This window comes from Anguilla rostrata, chromosome 16, assembly GCF_018555375.3.
Source record: "Anguilla rostrata isolate EN2019 chromosome 16, ASM1855537v3, whole genome shotgun sequence".
NCBI lineage: Eukaryota > Metazoa > Chordata > Actinopteri > Anguilliformes > Anguillidae > Anguilla > Anguilla rostrata.
Window position 1 is genome coordinate 33,799,550 of NC_057948.1, and position 20,272 is coordinate 33,819,821.

The window sequence follows — 20,272 nt, forward strand, 5'->3', positions numbered from 1 at the left end:
ATACTCGGTGCGAAACGGCAGTGTTCCCAGGGACTGAAGCCTCTCCCCTCCCTGTGGTCGGCCATGTCAGGACCTGCACCCTAACGCCAGAGCCAGGGCACGGCTCGGCTGTCACGGGTTGGCATGCACCAACACGCGTGTCTGGGCATTCTACCCTGCTACAGAGCCCGAGTACGTCATTACGGGATTAAATACAAATAAAGACACTGCTGTGAGTTCAGACTCGGGGGGGGGGGGGGTAGTCTTCTGTTAAACGGCCTGGCGGTATGCCTCCTGTCCTGGCAGCGTGTGCTATTGGGCGGCAGTGTAGCATAGTGGGTAAGGAACTGGTCTTGTACCCTGAAGGTCACAGGTTCAATTCCCGGGCAGGACACTGCCGTTGTGCCCTTGAGAGCAAGCTACTTAACCTGCATTGCGTCAGTGTATATCCAGCTGTGTAAATGGATGCAAATGTAAATGCTGTGTAACAGGTTGCGTAGGCGGAGTGGCGCACCGTTCTCTGGATGTAGTCCCAGGCCAGCTCCCTGGTCGTGTTCCCCCCGCTGTACTCCACGATGATCTTGTTCACGATGCCCGCCATCTCATTCTTCAGCTGAAAAAAACAATAATAAAATATTGTAAAAAAAAATACCATAAAAATAAATCTATATGCAATAAATCTCTATAATATCGGTGATAAATAAATCCACAGTTACATGAACAAAAACAGTCATCTTTTAAATCACTGAATCCTGCTCCGGTTTCCGTTGGTTACACACAAATCCGCTGGGTTGAGTGGGAGGCAGAGCGTGTGGGCGGACCGACTCCTCAGACTGTACTTCACATTTAGCCACGTTTCACAACCCAATAAACGCCATTAAAAACCAGGCATACAGCACTCAAATCAGCCAATCAGAGGAAACGTAATTTAAAACCGGGCATTCAGTTCTGAAATCAGCCAATCAGAGGAAACGCAATTTAAAACCGGGCATCCAGTTCTGAAATCAGCCAATCAGAGGAAACGCAATTTTAAACCGGGCATCCAGTTCTGAAATCAGCCAATCGGAGGAAATGCAATCTAAACCCTGGCATACAGCTCTCAGTTAGCCAATCAGAAGAAATCGCCTTCGACTGAATGCAGTTCAGGAGAACATCGTGTCCTGCTTGCCAAAGTGAACCTCTCCCCTAGAGCGTTCGCGACTTGTACCCTCCAGTGCTGTCAGAGGTCAGAGGAGGACGGCGGGGCGCTGTTATTTTTAAAAACGTGTGTTTTCGCGCACCGCGGCAGTTTTGGCTTTGCGCCTATTTCGTCAGTTGGGGAAGTGAGATGAAGTGATGCCGATTCGGCGAATGAGATTTTTTTGACGAGTGCGGTTAGCTCTTCTGTTTTTTCACCCCACGGCAGCAGGAAATGAAATAAAATTAAAGCCGGCAGCTGGACCGGAGACTTCCCCTGAGGAGCCAGCTGGCAATGAGGTGATTGGTTGATGCAGGGGCATAGGTGCAGGTGATTGGCTAATGCAGGGGCATAGGTGCAGGTGATTGGCTGATGCAGGGGCATAGGTGCAGGTGATTGGCTAATGCAGGGGCATAGGTGCAGGTGATTGGCTAATGCAGGGGCATAGGTGCAGGTGATTGGCTAATGCAGGGGCATAGGTGCAGGTGATTGGCTGATGCAGGGGCATAGGTGCAGGTGATTGGCTAATGCAGGGGCATAGGTGCAGGTGATTGGCTAATGCAGGGGCATAGGTGCAGGTGATTGGCTAATGCAGGGGCATAGGTGCAGGTGATTGGCTAATGGCAGGGGCACCAGTGGTCATGACTGGCTGAGAGCAGAAGACAGAACCTGTGCTTGGCGGGGGGGGGGGGTGTTGGGGGTGAAGGGGGTTGGGGGTGGAGGGGGTGGTATAGCAGGTGTAACCTGACCCAGTCCCAGGCCCAGTGAAGCGTATGGACTCTGTTTAGAGTCGTGGCACGAACCCATGACGCCCCGAGGAGAGTCACGTCACTCTCGCCCCTCACAGGTGACGCAGCAGGGCCCACCGCAGACAGCGAGGCCCCCCCCCTCACCCCCCACCCCCAGGGAAAATAAACAGGGTCTAGGACCCCGCCCAAGACCCCTTTTCCTTGCATTCCACTCCAGATGCTTCACACACAGTGATTTCCACACCCTCGAGGAAGGAGTTGGGGGGGGGGCAGGGGGGGTCACTCACCAGGTCCTTCTGGAAGTAGATGAGCGCGGCGGCCGTCACCTGGGAGACGAGGATCAGCAGGAGGCAGATGAAGTACTGCGAAAAGAGAGGATCATGGGATAGGTCAGCCGCTTACGTCATTAAGCCTGTCTTCCTCGCTTATGACATCACAGATTCCTGACAGGCCGTCTCTCGCTAATGACATCACAGAATTTCGAGAGGCCCCAGACAGCCATCTCCACCTGGTTAACAATGAAACCTCTGCCTTCCAACAATCTAAGCTGAAACGATTCAACTTAATTAATCTTCTGAACATTCACAAATGGGTCTGACCAAGCACAACAACCATGGAAACGGCAATACAGCACCAGAACTCCCTGTTACCGGGCAGACCTTCCTCTGGTAAAGAAGAATGAGAACCTCCGGGAGGCAGGGAGGACAGAAGGGCAGCAGGAGCTGCTGTGTCTGAAGAATCGAAAATAAAACTTTCTCCACTACAAACCATTACCACCCGCTGCGTCTCCACAGCGACCACACCACACCACAACACCCACCTGTGTACACACTGTTATCTCACCTTCACTTTCATTTTCACTCTTAGTTCACAGTAAACTACGCCACACTACTGTGGATTCCCCGTCTCCACATGAAATGCCAGAAGAAGATAATGACAACTTATTTCATGCAGGTTACCCAGTGTTTCCTCATTGTCCATGATAATGAATAGAACTCTCTGTACTGGGGGGGGGGGGGGGGCCATTCACACGACAGGATATGACACAACTTGACTGTCTCACTGACATTTCATCCAGTAACCCCTGAACAAGTTCCCCAATTATACACCAGACACACCCCCTCCGTCAGTTACCCCATCGGACCAGTCCTGACAAGGATGACGCATGCCACTCAACCAAAGCAATCTTACATGAACTGATGAACATGTCTTTTCTACTTATGTTGCCCAATGGACTGGCGACCAGCCAATGATGTATTCCTGCCGCTTGCTCACTGCGTGCTGGGATAGGCTTCAGTACCCCCCCCCCCATGACCCTGACCAGGAATGAGCGATTTAAGAAAATGGATGGACGGATGGATGGACGGATGGATGGATGGATGTATTTTACTATGGAGCGAAGCAGTGCCTCAGTGTCCGACTGAGCCTGGAGGCATCTCCTTCACAACGGAATTCGGGCCCATCCTCTGCGTCCAATCGGGACAGAGGGAACCACCTCACCCCACTGGCCCAGTTTGTGTAAACGCAGAACACTGCACGATTTTTCAGCCAAAATTCTGTGGTCCCCATCTTGTAGCCAAATCCAGCTGAGAATAAACAGCCCCCCTGTGTCCTGTCAGGAACCGTCCAGTCTGCCTCTCAGTACAGACATTCTTTTACCCCCCCCCCCAACCCCCAACCCCCAACCCCCCTTGGAGAATTTGGGATTTACCAACAACCCTTCACTGTCTTTGGGGAAATGAAAAGGGGTTTATAAACATAATCTATCATTATTACAGTCAGAGGCGGGACTCAGAGACTGAAAATTATCAGGGGTTTTCCTCTCCAGCGGTTTGGGAACAAAGGGTCAAAATTAGTTTTCATATTTCTACATTTTCCATGGAAAATGAAACCCCTTGTTTTAGGAACCTGGACCAGGACTACCGCTAACAGACCCAGGCCTGTCAGACACCACAGACACGGGGACGAGGCCCCCAGACGAGGCCCCTTGGACAAGGTCCCCTGGACGAGGCCCCCAGATGAGCCCCCTGGACGAGGCCCCCAGATGAGCCCCCCGGACGAGGCCCCCGGACTCACCAGGCCTAGCAGGCAGCGGATCTCGTAGACGGCGCCGACGCAGCCCAGGAAGCCCATGAGCATGGTCATGGAGCCCACGGCGATCAGGATGTACGACCCCACCTTCAGCGTGTAGGAAGACTCCTCTGTGACAAACACAGAACACACACACAGGAAGGGGGGGGGGGTCACACAGACGCCCCACACGAACAGGAAGCGGTCACTGAGAAACGCTGACGTGGCCAGCCAGGGGGGTCAGTAACATAAACGCGTAAAAACACACAGAAACGTAAAAACACGTCTCAATGGCGCCTCGCGTGTTGAACACTGCTCCAGGGCTGGATCGGACAGAATCAGCCTGTGCCAAACTGGGAATGGCACTCTGGAGATGGCCTGGACAGGGCCTCCCTGGTAAGTGTGTGTGTGTGTGTGTGTGTGTGTGCGTGCATGTGCATGTGTACGTGCGTGTGTTTGTGTGCGCGTGTGTGAGAGAGTTTGTGTGTGTCAGGGGCAGATCCAAACATTCCGTCCTCTGAAAAAAATCTCTTTCTGCCCTTCATCTCAGTAGATACATTTATACATAATGTAGGTGTAAGGAGACAAACATACACGGACACACACAGACAGACAGACACAGACAAACACACACACACACACAAACACACGCAGACACACACATACATGCACTCTTGCTCACACAGGTATCAGGAGTCTAACTTTGGAGCGTTCATTGCACAAATGTCTCGTGGCTCTTCATCGACGACAAATTTACACCCCGCGTTTTCATTTTTAACTTCTGCAGAGTAATTTTTAATTTCTGCAGAGCAGACGACGCACTTCTGCTAGCGCCGAGCGCACTGCTGTCGTGCGAGCATGCTTGACTAGGGAAGCACGAAGAGACGCAGACAGGAAGGAAGCATGCTATGTCTCAACAAGCACTTCCATTTAACAATTTGCATCACCTTTGTGCCACTGCGACAGTCCGAGCGTCACCGCTCCTGTTATACACAGTGAAACAGCCTGTTTAACGCCCCTGTTATACACAGTGAAATAGCCTGTTTAACGCCCCTGTTATACACAGTGAAATAGCCTGTTTAACGCTCCTGTTATACACAGTGAAATAGCCTGTTTAACGCCCCTGTTATACACAGTGAAACAGCCTGTTTAACGCTCCTGGTATATACATGTATAACTGCTATATATATATATATATATATATATATATATATATATATATATATATGCTAAACTATAGCCATTTACTCAGAATCGAGACCCTCTAGACTAATGATGCCACACTAAACACTATACCCTCACATTTATCATGCTATTAATAGCACGATATCCACTGCTGTAACTCTCTCTGGACATGTCCCAATACCTTGTAGGTCTGCATGCTGACACGATCGGTTGGGAAACTCTACACGTGGGTGGCAGTGCAGTATAATGGGTAAGGAGCTGGTCTTGTAACCTAAAGGTCACGGGTTTGATTCCTGGGAAGGACACTGCCGTTGTAGCCTTGAGCCAAGTTACTTACTGTGACCTGCATCGCTTCAGTGTATATCCAGCTGTATAAACGGATGTGACGCAAATGCTATGTAAAAGTCGCTCTGGATAAGAGGGTCTTCCTAAATGCCTGCGATATTTTATTGGCCTTTGCCAAATGTTTTTGTTAGCGCTTCGTATGAGCAACGGCTAAGTGGCTAAATGGTGGCATGACGAAAGCTTGTATTGATGATTGTTTTTCAGTTTTGTGAATTAAACATTGTTTTACAGTCTCTCAGCCCTCACGGGCACAACATCCATTTTGTAGGATAATTATCCGGCAGAATGTAGTTACTGTATCATTAGGGCTGTTTTTTTAGCTTTATATGTACTTACTGTAATTATGGCTGTTGATCTGGTTGCAACTGTAATAAGTGTTTAATGTACCGAGTCATGTTTGTTTTGCAACTTACTCTGAAGCATCCGCCAGGTAATGAATTACGTCTTAAAATAAGTCATAAAACATGAATTACCTGAACTCCCTCTTAACACATTTAATATCAAAGCGGTTATGACTGGTTGTCTGTTTGGGTTCCCCACAGAACGCCACACACCTCACATGACAAAACATGTGTTTCCTTTTCCATCTCCTCAGGAAACCTGACATGTCCTCACATTACATTACATTTTATTTGGCAGACGCTTTTATCCAAAACGACGTACAAAAAGTTCACACCGAAGGTCACCGGAACAACTACAAAACACAGGTCTGATAAGGTACCAGTGCTCATTTTGTACGAACGCTAGTCGTGCTCCAGCTGCATTGAGCGGAGACTCTGCCCCCGGCCCTGGAGCCGCGATCCTGTTTCGATTGGCTCGAGTGCAGCTCGCGCCTTGGCGGTGGAACCTGGTTACGTTCCCGTGGCAACGCCCGCCGAGAGTTCTACTGTATCGCCCGCTCGAGATTCCGCAGATGCCTGCGTTCCGCTGGGGTTCGACGGGGGAGCCAATCGCGGCTCCCCGTTCCCGTCTTTCATCCCCACCCCCCTTTATACGGGCTCGCACGAGAGGTCTGCGTTTATAGGCTGACAGGGGCATGTTTTCGCACGTTCCCGAAGTGAACTTGTTTTCAACCGCAGGGACAGCGGGAGAGATAAAATAACGGCTGAAAAGAACGTCGGGCCAAGTGAGACAAACCGAGTATTTAAAACCAAAGTTTCAAACCAAAGAGGTCGTTGGAAATGCTCGCTACACAGATGGGTGTCCAGTGGGGAGGGAAGAACAGGAAGTTAGAAGCAGGGTAGGGCTGGGGGTCTGGGGTCAGGGATTTTAAAACAAAACAAATATCTCCATTCATTCATTGTCCAGATCTTCTGAAAAGGCCTGCAGCTGTAGATACAGATATATATATATATAATAATAGCCTGCACTGAGGAAACCGGGGGTGTTGTATGTGTGTGTGTGTGTGTGTGTGTGTGTGGGGCGGAGGGGGGGGGACTGAAAAACCACAGAGTTTCTGCATGAATGATGCTTTCTGTAGCAAACTTCAGAAGGAGGGGGACAAGCAGGAGGAGGAGGAGGAGGAAGAGGAGGAGGCCCTCCTGCAGTGGGATAGGCAGGGTAAGCACCGCCACGCCCCAGTAGAAGAGGGGATTTCGGCGTTCCCCTTGGGAACCACCGCGCTCTGGAATGCCCCCCGCCGCTGCCGGGAAGAATGAGAGAGCAGCGGCGAAACGGGAGAGCGGCGGGATTCCGGGAAACCGCGGGGCGGGGGGCTGGGGGGGGGGTCTGGGAGGGGGGGGGGTCCGGATGAACAGCTGGGACCTGTGACCGGACCGCTGCCCCGCCCGCTACACCGCGCCCACGTCCCCGAGCGAAAAAACAACCGTGGGGGAACCGCGAAAACCTCACGCAGAGTCAGCCCCCAAAAAACGCGTTCCTGATACTCCAACCGCACTCCAGCTGTTCACCTTCGGGTCGCTCACACCGCCAGCATAATCTCTTCACTGCGTTAAAAACGCATCAAAAAATGATAAACCCACAAAAATACAAACAATGAACATTGAACACATCACACATGACACACACACACACACACACACACACACACACACACACACACACACACACACAAAAAAATTACAGGCTACACAGTAGAGAATCTCCATAAAATGTGAACAATTTGAAAAACCTAAATGTAGAAATGTCCTCCAGACAGACTGGCTGGACTGTGAACTCCACAGAAACTACATTACATTTTTACGGATGTACTGTAGTTCTGGTATAAAGTTTATAACCTCAGAGGATCGGCCTTAAAAAGCTCGTTTGGTACGGTTTTGAAACACTACCCAAGACCAAGAAGGGAAAAAAAATACCGCTTTGTGTTTTCTGAAGCCAAATAAAATGACCTCAAAAGAAGTATTCACACAGCAGTTCGAAGAGGACAGCCACTGGCTTCAGCTGTCGTGTGGTAAATCAGTTACATCTCTCTCTCTCTCTTTCTTTCCCGCCCTGTCTGTCTCTCTCTCTCTCCCTCTCTCTTTCTTTCCCGCCCTGTCTGTCTCTCTCTCTCTCCCTCCCTCTCTCTCTCCCGCTCTCTCTCGCCCTCCCTCCTTCTCTCTCTCTCCCGCTCTCTCGCCCTCCCTCCTTCTCTCTCTTTCCCGCTCTCTCTCTCTCTCTCCCCCTCTCCCTCTCTACCACCCTCCCTCCCTCCCCTCCACACACTGAAACCATTAATGATGATCCAGGCAGAATAACGGTTCATCAGAACTTGGTTTCTTCTTCATAGCCCCATTCTTCTTCGCTTTTTGTTTGCCCTCGCTACGGTGTTTTCGGTGTTGCTCACGCTAACGGTTTGTGTCCGCTACACGCAAGCGCGAGCAAGCGGCGGCCCTGCGGATCAGCGAGCTACGAAAACAGCCAGTGTGCTAAGGCGGCACCTGCGATGAGCAACGAAAAAGCTAACGGATGGCACAAGGGGCGTGTCGGCTTTCTGCTGAATGGCTACGGGCAGGAGCGAGGGGGGGGGGGGGGGGTTGTGCTCTGAATGGCTACGGGCAGGACAGGGGTGGGGAATATGCCCAAAAAAATCTTATCACAGTTTTATCAGATGTTTGCCCGATTGCACAAATGCGTGCCAGAATATTTTGTGGAAACACGGTCAATAAAAATGTAATTATGATAATATGTTTGATAAACAAAGGCTTCTGCCAGATTGATTCAAAAACTCATAAATTTGGTGTCAGTATTTCTGAATGCAGGCTGCTGTGAAAATGGAGAAATCCTTAAATAGCTTAATAATCAGGAAACGTTGGGGCACCTGACTTCAAAGGCGAAGGTATTTACGTGCTAATACTGATTAATTCTATAGATTCATCGCAGTGAAACTATGTTGCGCACTGTCATACTGCGATACCATGACTACCACAGAATTATTGAGGATGGGTTGCAGCTTGACTGTGTTTGTGTTTGTGCATGTGTGTGTGTGTGTGCGCGTGCGTGTGCGTGTGCATGTGTGGGTCTAACGGCAGTAGATTTGGGGCAGAAGTAGTTCTGGGGCAGTAGATTTGGGGCAGCAGTAGTCCTGGGGCAGTAGATTTTGGGCAGCAGTAGTTCTGGGGCAGTAGATTTGGGGCAGCAGTAGTTCTGGGGCAGTAGATTTGGGGCAGCAGTAGTTCTGGGGCAGTAGATTTGGGGCAGCAGTAAGTCTGGGGCAGTAGATTTAGGGCAGCAGTAATCCTGGGGCAGTAGATTTGGGGCAGCAGTAGTTCTGGGGCAGTAGATTTGGGGCAGCAGTAGTTCTGGGGCAGTAGATTTGGGGCAGCAGTAGTTCTGGGGCAGTAGATTTGGGGCAGCAGTAGTCCTGGGGCAGTAGATTTGGGGCAGCAGTAGTTCTGGGGCAGTAGATTTGGGGCAGCAGTAGTTCTGGGGCAGTAGATTTGGGGCAGCAGTAGTTCTGGGGCAGTAGATTTGGGGCAGCAGTAAGTCTGGGGCAGTAGATTTAGGGCAGCAGTAATCTGGGGCAGTAGATTTGGGGCAGCAGTAGTTCTGGGGCAGTGGATTTGGGGCACAGTAGTTCTGGGGCAGAGATTGGGGCACAGTATTCTGGGTAGTAGATTTGGGGCAGCAGTAGTTCTGGGCAGTAGATTTGGGCAGCAGTAGTTCTGGGCAATAGATTTGGGGCAGCAGTAGTTCTGGGGCAGTAGATTTGGGGCAGCAGTAGGGTTCTGGGGCAGTGAGATTTGGGGACGCAGTAGTTTGGGCAGTAGATTTGGGACAGCAGTAGTTCTGGGGCAGTAGATTTGGGGCAGCAGTAGTTCTGGGGCAGTAGATTTGGGGCAGCAGTAGTTCTGGGGCAGTAGATTTGGGGCAGCAGTAGTTCTGGGGCAGTAGATTTGGGGCAGCAGTAGTTCTGGGGCAGTAGATTTGGGGCAGCAGTAGTTCTGGGGCAGTAGATTTGGGGCAGCAGTAGTTCTGGGGCAGTAGATTTGGGGCAGCAGTAGTTCTGGGGCAGTAGATTTGGGGCAGCAGTAGTTCTGGGGCAGTAGATTTGGGGCAGCAGTAGTTCTGGGGCAGTAGATTTGGGGCAGCAGTAGTTCTGGGGCAGTAGATTTGGGGCAGCAGTAGTTCTGGGGCAGTAGATTTGGGGCAGCAGTAGTTCTGGGGCAGTAGATTTGGGGCAGCAGTAGTTCTGGGGCAGTAGATTTGGGGCAGCAGTAGTTCTGGGGCAGTAGATTTGGGGCAGCAGTAGTTCTGGGGCAGTAGATTTGGGGCATAAGGATCACAGAAGCACAGGAAGACGCGGAGCTGCGGCATTTCCTGCAGCCGTCTGGGTTACAGAAACTTCACCAACCGCCGGAGAACGTCAAGCAGCCAAACTCCTCCCAATCGAACCCACGCTGTGACCCCGCTGAGCGGAACGAGAGCGTGAGGTCTTCCACATCACTGATCGACCGGAGAGAAAATTCACAACATCCTCTCCCCCTCTGACTGCCGGTTAAAACTATTTCCGATAGAGCCCATTTGAAGCTCATGTGTTTTGGATATTCTGCAGCTGGGTTTGTTTAATTGCTCTGGCTTTTATTTTATTCCGAGTCGATCTCGGGGTTTGGAACAGGGCAGATTTGTTAGGCTCAGCGGCGGCAGGGTTTCGATTAAAACTTCAAACTTTCCGCGCTCCCTTCCAGCTTCCTCCGCGGAGTCCTCCTTCATGGGGCCCAGATGTTACCGTGGCAGCGGGCGGCCCTGGGAATGCCACGGGCCGTCCCGCCAACCGCCAAGTGACCGAACCGCGGGGCGAAGGAGGTACTTACGCAGGACGGCGATGAAGCTCTGATTGTCCAGGAGAACCCACAGCCCGAAACCCAAAATCAGAGCTCCGAAAATCTGGGAGGGGAAAAAAATAAAATAAAAAAAAACAGAAATGTGAACGGCCAATGAGACAGCAGGGGACAGCCTGCGTGACCTTTAACCTTTAACAAAACACCTCCAACCTCTTCACAACACAGCTCTAACCTCTGCACAACACACCTCTAACCTCTGCACAACACAACTCTAACCTCTGCACAACACAACTCTAACCTCTGCACAACACACCTCTAACCTCTGCACAACACAACTCTAACCTCTGCACAACACACCTCTAACCTCTGCACAACACAACTCTAACCTCTGCACAACACAACTCTAACCTCTGCACAACACAGCTCTAACCTCTGCACAACACAGCTCTAACCTCTGCACAACACAGCTCTAACCTCTGCACAACACAACTCTAACCTCTGCACAACACAGCTCTAACCTCTGCACAACACAGCTCTACTCTGCACAACACAGCTCTCTCTGCAAACACCTCTAACTGCAATACAAGCTTAAATCTTGCCAACACACCTTAACCTCTGCAAAACAGCTCTTAATCTGCCAAAATGCTAACTCTGCACAAAAAGCTCTAACTAGAAAAAAAATTAACATCCAAACACACTGTAGCCTCGCAAAACCAGCTCTAACCTCCACAACACAGTTCTAACCCTGTCCAACACGCTCTAACTTCTGCACAACACAGCTCTAACCTCTGCACAACACAGCTCTAACCTCTGCACAACACACCTCTAACCTCTGCACAACACAGCTCTAACCTCTGCACAACACAACTCTAACCTCTGCACAACACAGCTCTAACCTCTGCACAACACAACTCTAACCTCTGCACAACACATCGGCCATTGAGTTTTAAACACAGCGGAAAACACACTTATTAGGTCGGCTTTAGATGAGTGCATTTATTTTATTATGGACTTCACGCTGGATGGGAGAAGGTTGTGCAATGGGTGGGATGGGTTCCCTGTGAGCTTAAAGACCAAACTGAACCCAGATCAGCACTAGCCCTTCTAGAAAAGTAGCCTACAGACAGCAGCACAAAGTGCATTTTAAAAGTGGAACTGAAATGTTTTTGTTTAAATTAAAAACAACAGGAACTAGCACTAGTCTGTGAGGATAAGTCTGGATAAGACTGGGGACCCCAGCTCTAAAACATGAAAAGCACCTAAATAAGAAAAATTAACAGCTTGTTAAAATTCTGGGACTGCTGTTGAGGTTGGAATGAAAACCAGCATACACAGGGGTCCCCCAGGACCGAGTTTGAGAACCACTGTCCTAAACGACTCTGTGGAGAGACGTGTCCTGTTTGCGCACAAATGAGATATTTTACACGAGAGAACAGGAGCGGCACGCAGACCACCTCGTGTGGACTCTATGGTACCTGCATCCTACGAGGAGGACTGCACACCTGGGCGGTGATCCCCTGCCTGGAGTGACAGCATGCCGCAGGTGAGTGAGCGCGTGCCTCAGGCTTTTTCAGATAACTGCATACTCAAATTATCTGAGAATTTGCTTAAGTATTCAAATATCATAGGCCTGCTGAACGCAAATGATAAGATCTACACTGGTAACCCGCCCCCCGCCCCGCCCCCCCACCCCATCTGCATCAACTGTGGCAGTTGCTGGCAAAGTTTACTCAACTCAGAACTCAAGCCAGTTCAGTTCCCGTAACATGTTCTGTTATTTGGAAGAACTCATGTGATATCTGATATGGATATTTATACCCGAGCCAAACAAGATCTGTTTTCGTTTAGCGATGTTTGCCCGTCAACTGCCACCTACTGCCGCTTCAGATACAGACGGAGGCAGGGTAGGGTAGAGGTCCGGGGGGGGTTGGTAAGGTAGCGATCGCCTACTGGAGCTGAGGCTCTCTCATCCTGGGCCTGTTTGCCATTTAATAACTTTCATTAAATTTAATAATTTAATATAATTTAATATAACAAAGCTGATGGTTTGCCAGAAAGCGGAACTAATTATTTTTGAGTGACTTCTTCAAAATAAAGTCACTCAAAAATAATTTGTTTTTGTTTCTGGCGAACCATCAGTTTGGTAACATTAAATAATTATTGATTCAGAAGATTCAGAAAATGAACTCAAATTCAGCTCATGAATGAAACAGTCTATGTGGGCTTTTCTATAAATGACTTAATGCCTCCATTTACAGATGCATTTGATTCTAAGGCCAGTGAACAGTGTGGTGTGGTTTACTGCACCAGTGGGTCGATGGGTCTCATCCCAAACAAAACAGCGGGTTGACGGGTCTCATCCCAAACGCGATGCGATCACGTGACCAGCAGGGACTTACGAAGAAGAGGAGGTTGAACAGGAACAGGAAGTACTTGGTGGCGGTGATGCAGCCTTTCCCCATGGCTCCGGTGCTGTGGGAGAGAGAGAACCAATCAGGAGTGAGGATCTCAGCCTTCTACAGACCCAGTAACAGCTGGCAGATGACATCACTGCTTTCAGCTCCGCTCTTCTTCTACAGTTTTACCCCTGGGGGAAGGGGGAGGGGGCAGACACCCATCAAAAGATGGCAAGCGGGTAGAATAGCAGGTGTGATAAAAAGAGCTTTTTGTTCCTGAAGGCACAAAAATGCTGAGAGGAACATGACAGATCACGTTTCTGCAGAACCTCTGTTTCTCTTACGCATATTTTCACCCCAGACTTTGTCTCCACCTTGGCAAATTCACAATTTTTTTTTTTTTTTTTTAATCGCAAAGGGACATCCTGTTTAAATAAATAAAATGACAGCCGAGGCTCTATTTTTGCCTCCATGAGCACATTTCGGGTTGAAAGCCGCCCAGATTCGGCTCTTCCTGTCCAGCCAGGGTGATATGGGAGGGACTGAGGATGCAGTGCAGGAAACATGGAGACCCAGAGAAGCACTGCAGATCTGCAGCAGGGAGACAGAAGCACTGCAGATCTGCAGCTCTGAGAGAGAGAGATAGAGAGAGGGAGAGAGAGACAGAGAGAGGGAGAGAGAGAGAGAGAAGAGAGACAGAGAGGGAGAGAGAGAGAGAGAGAGGGAGAGAGAGACAGAGAGGGAGAGAGAGAGAGAGAGAGAGAGATAGAGAGACAGAGAGAGAGAGAGAGAGAGAGAGAGAGAGATAGAGAGATAGAGAGACAGAGAGAGAGAGAGAGAGAGAGAGAGAGAGAGAGAGACGTCTACACACGGGGTCACGGTCAAAAACAGGATGCCCTGCACTAGCTGCAGAGCGACCGCACCACCCAGCTCCACAGCTGCCTGAGCCACAGCGGAGATGGCGCAGTCACAAGGCCCAAAGCCGCGCCCACACCCGCGCCCAAACCACGCCCACAGCCACGCCCACGCCACGCCCACAGCCACGCCCACACCACACCCCCGCAGCCCCGACATCCGCTTAACTGACGCGCGGCGCCGAGCTGCTAATTTAAACCACGTGGCCCGGCGCTGAACGAGGCCGTTTATAACAGCAGCGTTCACGGTCCGCTCAAAACCACACGAGGACCGCAGGCCCAGAGCGCAGGTGCTCACCAGCTCTACGCCGCAGGCTGAAACAGTTCAATTCCCATCAGGCTGGCGGGTCTGACACACAGAGAGACCAAACGCTCTTCTCTGGCAGGCGAAGCTGGCTACCAGCTACGCGCCAAACTCCACAGCCCTACAGCCCCAAGGCCTAAACACACCACCCCTCAGCAACTCCCGCCTACAGCCCCTCAAACCCCAAACCCCACAGCCTCAAACCCCCACAGCCCCACAGCCCGAAGGACCCCACAGACATACACAGCCATGTCTAAAGGAACGCAACACAGCAGGTGTGGCCACAGCTGTCCAGCCAACGGTATTTCCCCCACCAAAAAAAACCCAAACCCCCAACCCTCAACCCCAGCACACCCTGCCCCAACACAAGTTTCAGCCTCCATAACCACTGGCCCAGTGAACAGCAAAAACTGGAGCCACTGTTGTGATGATGTGCTTGATGATGTGATTGATGATGTAACTGATTCTGTGATTGATTTGGTGATTGTGATTGATGTTGTGATTGATTTGGTGATAGTGATTGATGATGTGATTGATTTGGTGATTGTGATTGATTCGGTGATTGATTATGTGATTGTGATTGATGTTGTGCTTGATGATGTGATTGATTATGTGATTGTGATTGATGATGTGATTGATTATGTACGTGATTGATGTTGGGATTGATGATGTGATTGATTTGGTGATAGTGATTGATGATGTGATTGATGTTGTGATTGTGATTCATTATGTGACTGATGTTGAGACTGATTATGTGATTGATTCTGTGATTGGTGTCTAGATTGATGTTGTGGTTGATTCTGTGATTGTGATTGATGTTGAGATTGATGTGATTGATTCTGTGACTGATTCTGCGATTGTGATTGATGTTGAGATTGATGATGTGATTGATTCTGTGATTGTGATTGATGTTGAGATTGATGTTGTGATTGATTCTGTGACTGAATCTGTGATTGTGATTGATGTTGAGATTGATGATGTGATTGATTCTGCGGTGCCACGGCCGAAGCAGCTGGCGGTGAGAACGCACGGATCTGCCAGCTCACTCAGGCACAGGAGGGCAGGGCTCCAAAACTGTGCCAGCCCCCATTAACCGGGTGAGATACGCAGTGAAACAGAGGGCTCTAATCAGGCCAAGCGCAGTATTTTACCAGGACATTTATCACTGCTTCAATAAATTATATCAATAAAAATATACATTTTTATCCTTCATATTAAAAGCCTTTAGGAAGGAGCAGTGGTAAGGAGTAATGGTAATATAATAGAACATGATTATATATCTATAATAAGAAAGGAAACGTGGGTGGAAACTGAGACCTTCCAAATAAAATGGTACAATTTATATCTTTCTTCAAAAGCCTGAATGCAAGAATTTTATTCCAGAAAGCTTTGAATTGATCTTTGTGGGACAGAAATAAAAAAGTGAAATAACTGAACGTGTAGATACTGTACTGTTGAAGGCCTTCAACTCTCCCTACATTCAACATCCCTTTATCAGTGTGTGTGTGTGTGCGCGTGTGTGTGCGCGTCTGTGTGTGTCTGTGAGTGTGTGTGTGCGTACGTGTGAGTCTGTGTATGTGCGTGTCTGTGTGTGTGCGCGCGTGTGTGAGTCTGTGTGTGTGTGTGAGTCTGTGCGTGAGTCTGTGTGTGTGCACGTATGTGTGTGTGTGTATGTGTGTGACTCTGTGTGTGTGTGTGTGTGTGTGTGTGCGTGTGTGTGTGTCCACACACTTCCTGCTAACAGACACACAGTTACTCCTTTTAATAACCCCCCCAGACACGCATGTATACTTTACCACAGCCACCCTGACAAGCTGGCTAATCCTGCTAACAGACACACAGTTACTCCTTTTAATAACCACCCTGACAAGCTGGCTAATTCTGCTAACAGACACACAGTTACTCCTTTTAATAACCCCCCCAGACACGCATGTATACTTTACCACAGCCACCCTGACAAGCTGGCTAATCCTGCTAACAGACACACAGTTACTCCTTTTAATAACCACCCTGACAAGCTCTCTAATTCTGCTAACAGACACACAGTTACTCCTTTTAATAACCACCCTGACAAGCTGGCTAATTGCTAGACCACATTATCTTTTAATAACCCCCCCAGACACTTATGAAGACTTCACCACAAAATCCCTGACAAGTTGGCTAATTCAGCCCAGGAAAGTGTGTGAGAGTCTCAGCTCGGTAACTCAGTCAGATAACAAGGCCTATCTGTTTGTCTCAGGACCTCCTGCCAACTTCTGTTCTGAGTTGCTGAATTAGTGCACTCATCCACATCCACTCTATCTGCCATCTCTGATAAGGCTGTGAGCGGAAGCGGAAGCCTGCATGTAGGCTAACCTTGGGGTATTTTTTTTTTTTTTTTAACTGTGGTCAGATACACAAGAGAACAGCACTGCTGATAGACAACTAGGCCAGATAGTGATGGTGTAAATAGAAAACACAGCATGCACAAATACACACACACACACACAGACAAGCAGACACACACATGCGCACACACACACAAGCAGACACACACATGCATGCACGCACGCACATGCACACACACCAACACACACTCACACAGACACAACACACTCACACAGACACACCAACACACAAAAACACACTCACACAGACACAACACACTCACACGCACTCACACAGACACTCTCACACACACTCACACTCACTCTCACACACACTCACACTCACTCTCACACTCACACTCACACATGCTACCAAGCATCCCAGGAACAGAGTCCTCTAGCCCTTATTCTAAACCCACACTTCCACACTGAACCCAATAACCCAAGAACCTGACGATCACAGCTAAAGTTAAGATCGACCCTGAAAATCTGATGGGAAACCAAGCTTCATTTCCTCAGGCTAGGGACAGGACAGAGAGCGTGAGAGAGAAACAGCACATAGGCCAGCCTTTCAGGACAGGGAAGTGCAGCAAGCAAGACAGTAAAAAAAGAAAGTAAGAGTAAAACAAACTTTTGAAACTTCTTTGGACACTTTGTTGGAAGCAAATGGCCTCCATTTCCGTTTCAAAACCCCTTCTTTCCCAGTGGGGCTGCCGACGGGTCACCCCAGGAAAAGCGGGGTTTCCCAAGCGAGGCACAGGCGTGTGAGCTCATCAACACCCCCACCCCCTCCCCCTTTCCATGCAGACAGTGCTGATGCCCCCAACCCCCCCCCCCCCAAGTGCTACATCATCCCAAACTGCACCACGTGTTTTTCTTTTTTTTATATTGTGATGTGATAGGTAGAGAAGTGTATTATGGGAGATGTAGTTTCAGGAAGCCGAACAGGAAACATGGTGGAAAGACAGGCCTCCCTGCAGTACAAAAAAGATGAGGGACATTTAAAACTGTAAAATGGGCTAAATTCCCTGGTCCCTCATAGAGCCCCTGTCCTGTACGGACCAGAGCACAATGCCAACAAAACAAAAATGGCTACAGAGCTTATCTGTCCTGCCGGGGGTTTGTTAGTCTGGGACAGCACGGCCTGTGCTGCTCAGGGCTACGCATAATCCACTCTGATTATAATAACTGTTTATCTGCCTCCCCCCCCCCCATCAGTTTCTCTGTCCCCCCCCTCGATTAAAATAACAGTTTCTCTTCCCCGTCTGCCACCGTGAGAATTCAAACACGGTAATTCAACCTCGACGCACGGCAAGTGAGCGTTCGACGCGTCAAACATTCCGGAAACAATGTTTAGAAAAAAATATAAATGATTCCAGAATCATTTTCGCCACGCAGATTATCATTCCGACAGAGAGGAGCCACAGTATTGCCGACATGAAGGACGAAGCCGCCATCACAAGGAACAAAAAAAAGAAATAAAAAAAAACACAGGTCTTAAACGTTCTTGAGTGGATGGGGAAAGCACGCGTAAAAAGTCACAGCCACCGATGACGCTCGAGCTGAACTTTAGCACAACGAACCAGACGGCGGCCTCATGCAGGACCTGAATTTTTTATCTTCGAATCAATTTTTCAAGAGCGCGATGTGTTCCGTCCATATGCTGCAGATGGCGAGTTGGCTCCTCCATATTGCCGAAACGTTTGAGGCCAATCTGAGCAAAGACCATCTCACCACTTGCAGAAATTTTTTTTGGGGGGGGACTTGTGCCCTAGGCCCTATTCAGATATACTTTGTTATACTACCAAAGTAATATTTGTGGTTTGAAATCAGGGTCAAATATGTATTTAAAATACTTCAACTCACTACATCAGTGGTAAACAACCCTGTTTCAGGAGATCCACCATCCTGTAGGTCTTCATTTCAACCCTAATTTGGCACACCTGACTCTACTGATGAGCAGCTCAACATGATTTTGCTACCTATTGAGTGAGGTGTAGCTTTGTTAGGGTTGGAGTGAAAACCTACAGGACGGTGGATCTCCAGGAACAGGGTTGGTTACCACTGCTCTACGAGCTGCAAATGCCTGAAAACACCCCAGGGATCCTGTGAATTTTGTCGGTGACATTTCTTTTGCAACAGTCAGTAATCAGCAATCAGGAATTTTACCGGTATGAAAATGTTTTTTTTTTTGTCCATAGTCTGTCCTAAATGCAGTTTGCCCATATCACAGAATGAGTCTCTGCTTGTAACACTGAGGACAATTCCAAACACAACATTATTGAAACTTAGCACAGGAAATCCTTCAAATAAATCCTTCTTATCTGGCTGTTTTGGGAACCCCCCAGTTTCCCTCCAAATTTCCTCGTGAAGTCCCGTGAAGGATTTCTCTGTTCAGAAATGACTCAAGGCCAACAACAAGAGGTCTGTTTACGAGGGAGAATGGAGAAACCATTTAAGCAAAAGGCTGTCTGTGCAGGGGAATGTGTAACGAGAACCACATGTTGGCCAACCGTGTTTATAACCAACCAGGGGGAAAACAGCGAAAAAATAAAAATGAGGGTATGTGGTAGACGCCGGGTTTACCAACGCCGGGCTAACAAACCGCTATGAGAAAGGTACGGACAAAAACAAGCCAAGGCAGTAAAAACGCGCCTCTAAACCTCGCCACATAGAACAGAGAGAAACACATTCACGGTTAGTCTTTCGGTTAAATAAAAAAAATTTTAAAAAACTTTTTTTTTTTTTTCTTACTTCTTTTCGTTTTTACAGAGTTTAAAAAGGGGATTCCCCAAAAATATCCCGGGGAATGGATGAACGCACCAGTCACTGACACACTATTCACGCTTAGCAGCCACGCACACCGATGACGAGAGCGCGGTAAACCACGGCACGGCTCCGGCGCTCGTCCACGTTCAACACGGACTACGGCAAACAAACATAGCGCCGCCAAACTCGTCCTGCCGCCAGTCCCAATAACGCACACAAACACCTGACCAGGACAAATACAGCTTATATGAACGGAGTCTAATCTTTATATATGCAGGTAATATCTAAAAACAATAAAGCTTACAGATCCATGAGAATGTCCAGCAAGCCGTTAGACCCAAAGACGACTTTTGTTCCCAAAGTCAGTGAAGATAGATGTTCCTGACCTTGTCGAACAGCCAGCCAACAGGCTCATCAAGTGATTGTACTGACCCCTGAAGGGTCAAAGTATGCCTTCATGTTAACGGTTGTGTGAAATGTGTTATTTTTCATATACACTCAATACATTTGGATGAGAAATCTAAAGATGAATGTGACAAAAGTTCAGACAATCAGCTTTTAATTCATGGTATTTCCATGTATACATCTAGAGCTGTTTTTGTATGAAACAAAAACATAGGCTATACGTATCTAAATATCGTGAAAATTAAAAGCTGATTTTCTGAAGTTGCCTCATATCCATCTTTTGATCTCAAATCCACATGCCTTAAGTATAAAGGATAAATAACACATTTCACTCCACCGTGATTCCAATGATTTTGGAGGATACTGTATTTAGCCCAGGTTTGCACCTGTC

At 48.7% G+C, this 20,272-nt stretch overlaps 2 protein-coding genes across 4 annotated transcripts in view; both read right to left on the reverse strand.

Annotated features, from left to right (window-relative positions):
* Positions 1-20,272, reverse strand: part of chka (choline kinase alpha) — a 258,102-nt gene that overhangs the window by 80,640 nt on the left and 157,190 nt on the right. The gene's annotated exons all lie outside the window — the stretch shown is intronic.
* LOC135241630 (CD82 antigen-like) overlaps positions 1-20,272 on the reverse strand; it is a 29,371-nt gene that overhangs the window by 7,110 nt on the left and 1,989 nt on the right. For both annotated transcript variants that reach the window (XM_064312173.1, XM_064312174.1), the window contains exons 2-6: positions 13,127-13,199; positions 10,758-10,830; positions 3,982-4,106; positions 2,193-2,267; positions 494-592 (exon numbers count right to left, since the gene is read on the reverse strand). In XM_064312173.1, the coding sequence (XP_064168243.1) occupies positions 494-592; positions 2,193-2,267; positions 3,982-4,106; positions 10,758-10,830; positions 13,127-13,189 (435 nt within the window). In that variant the 5' untranslated portion in view covers positions 13,190-13,199. The remainder of the gene's footprint in view (positions 1-493; positions 593-2,192; positions 2,268-3,981; positions 4,107-10,757; positions 10,831-13,126; positions 13,200-20,272) is intronic.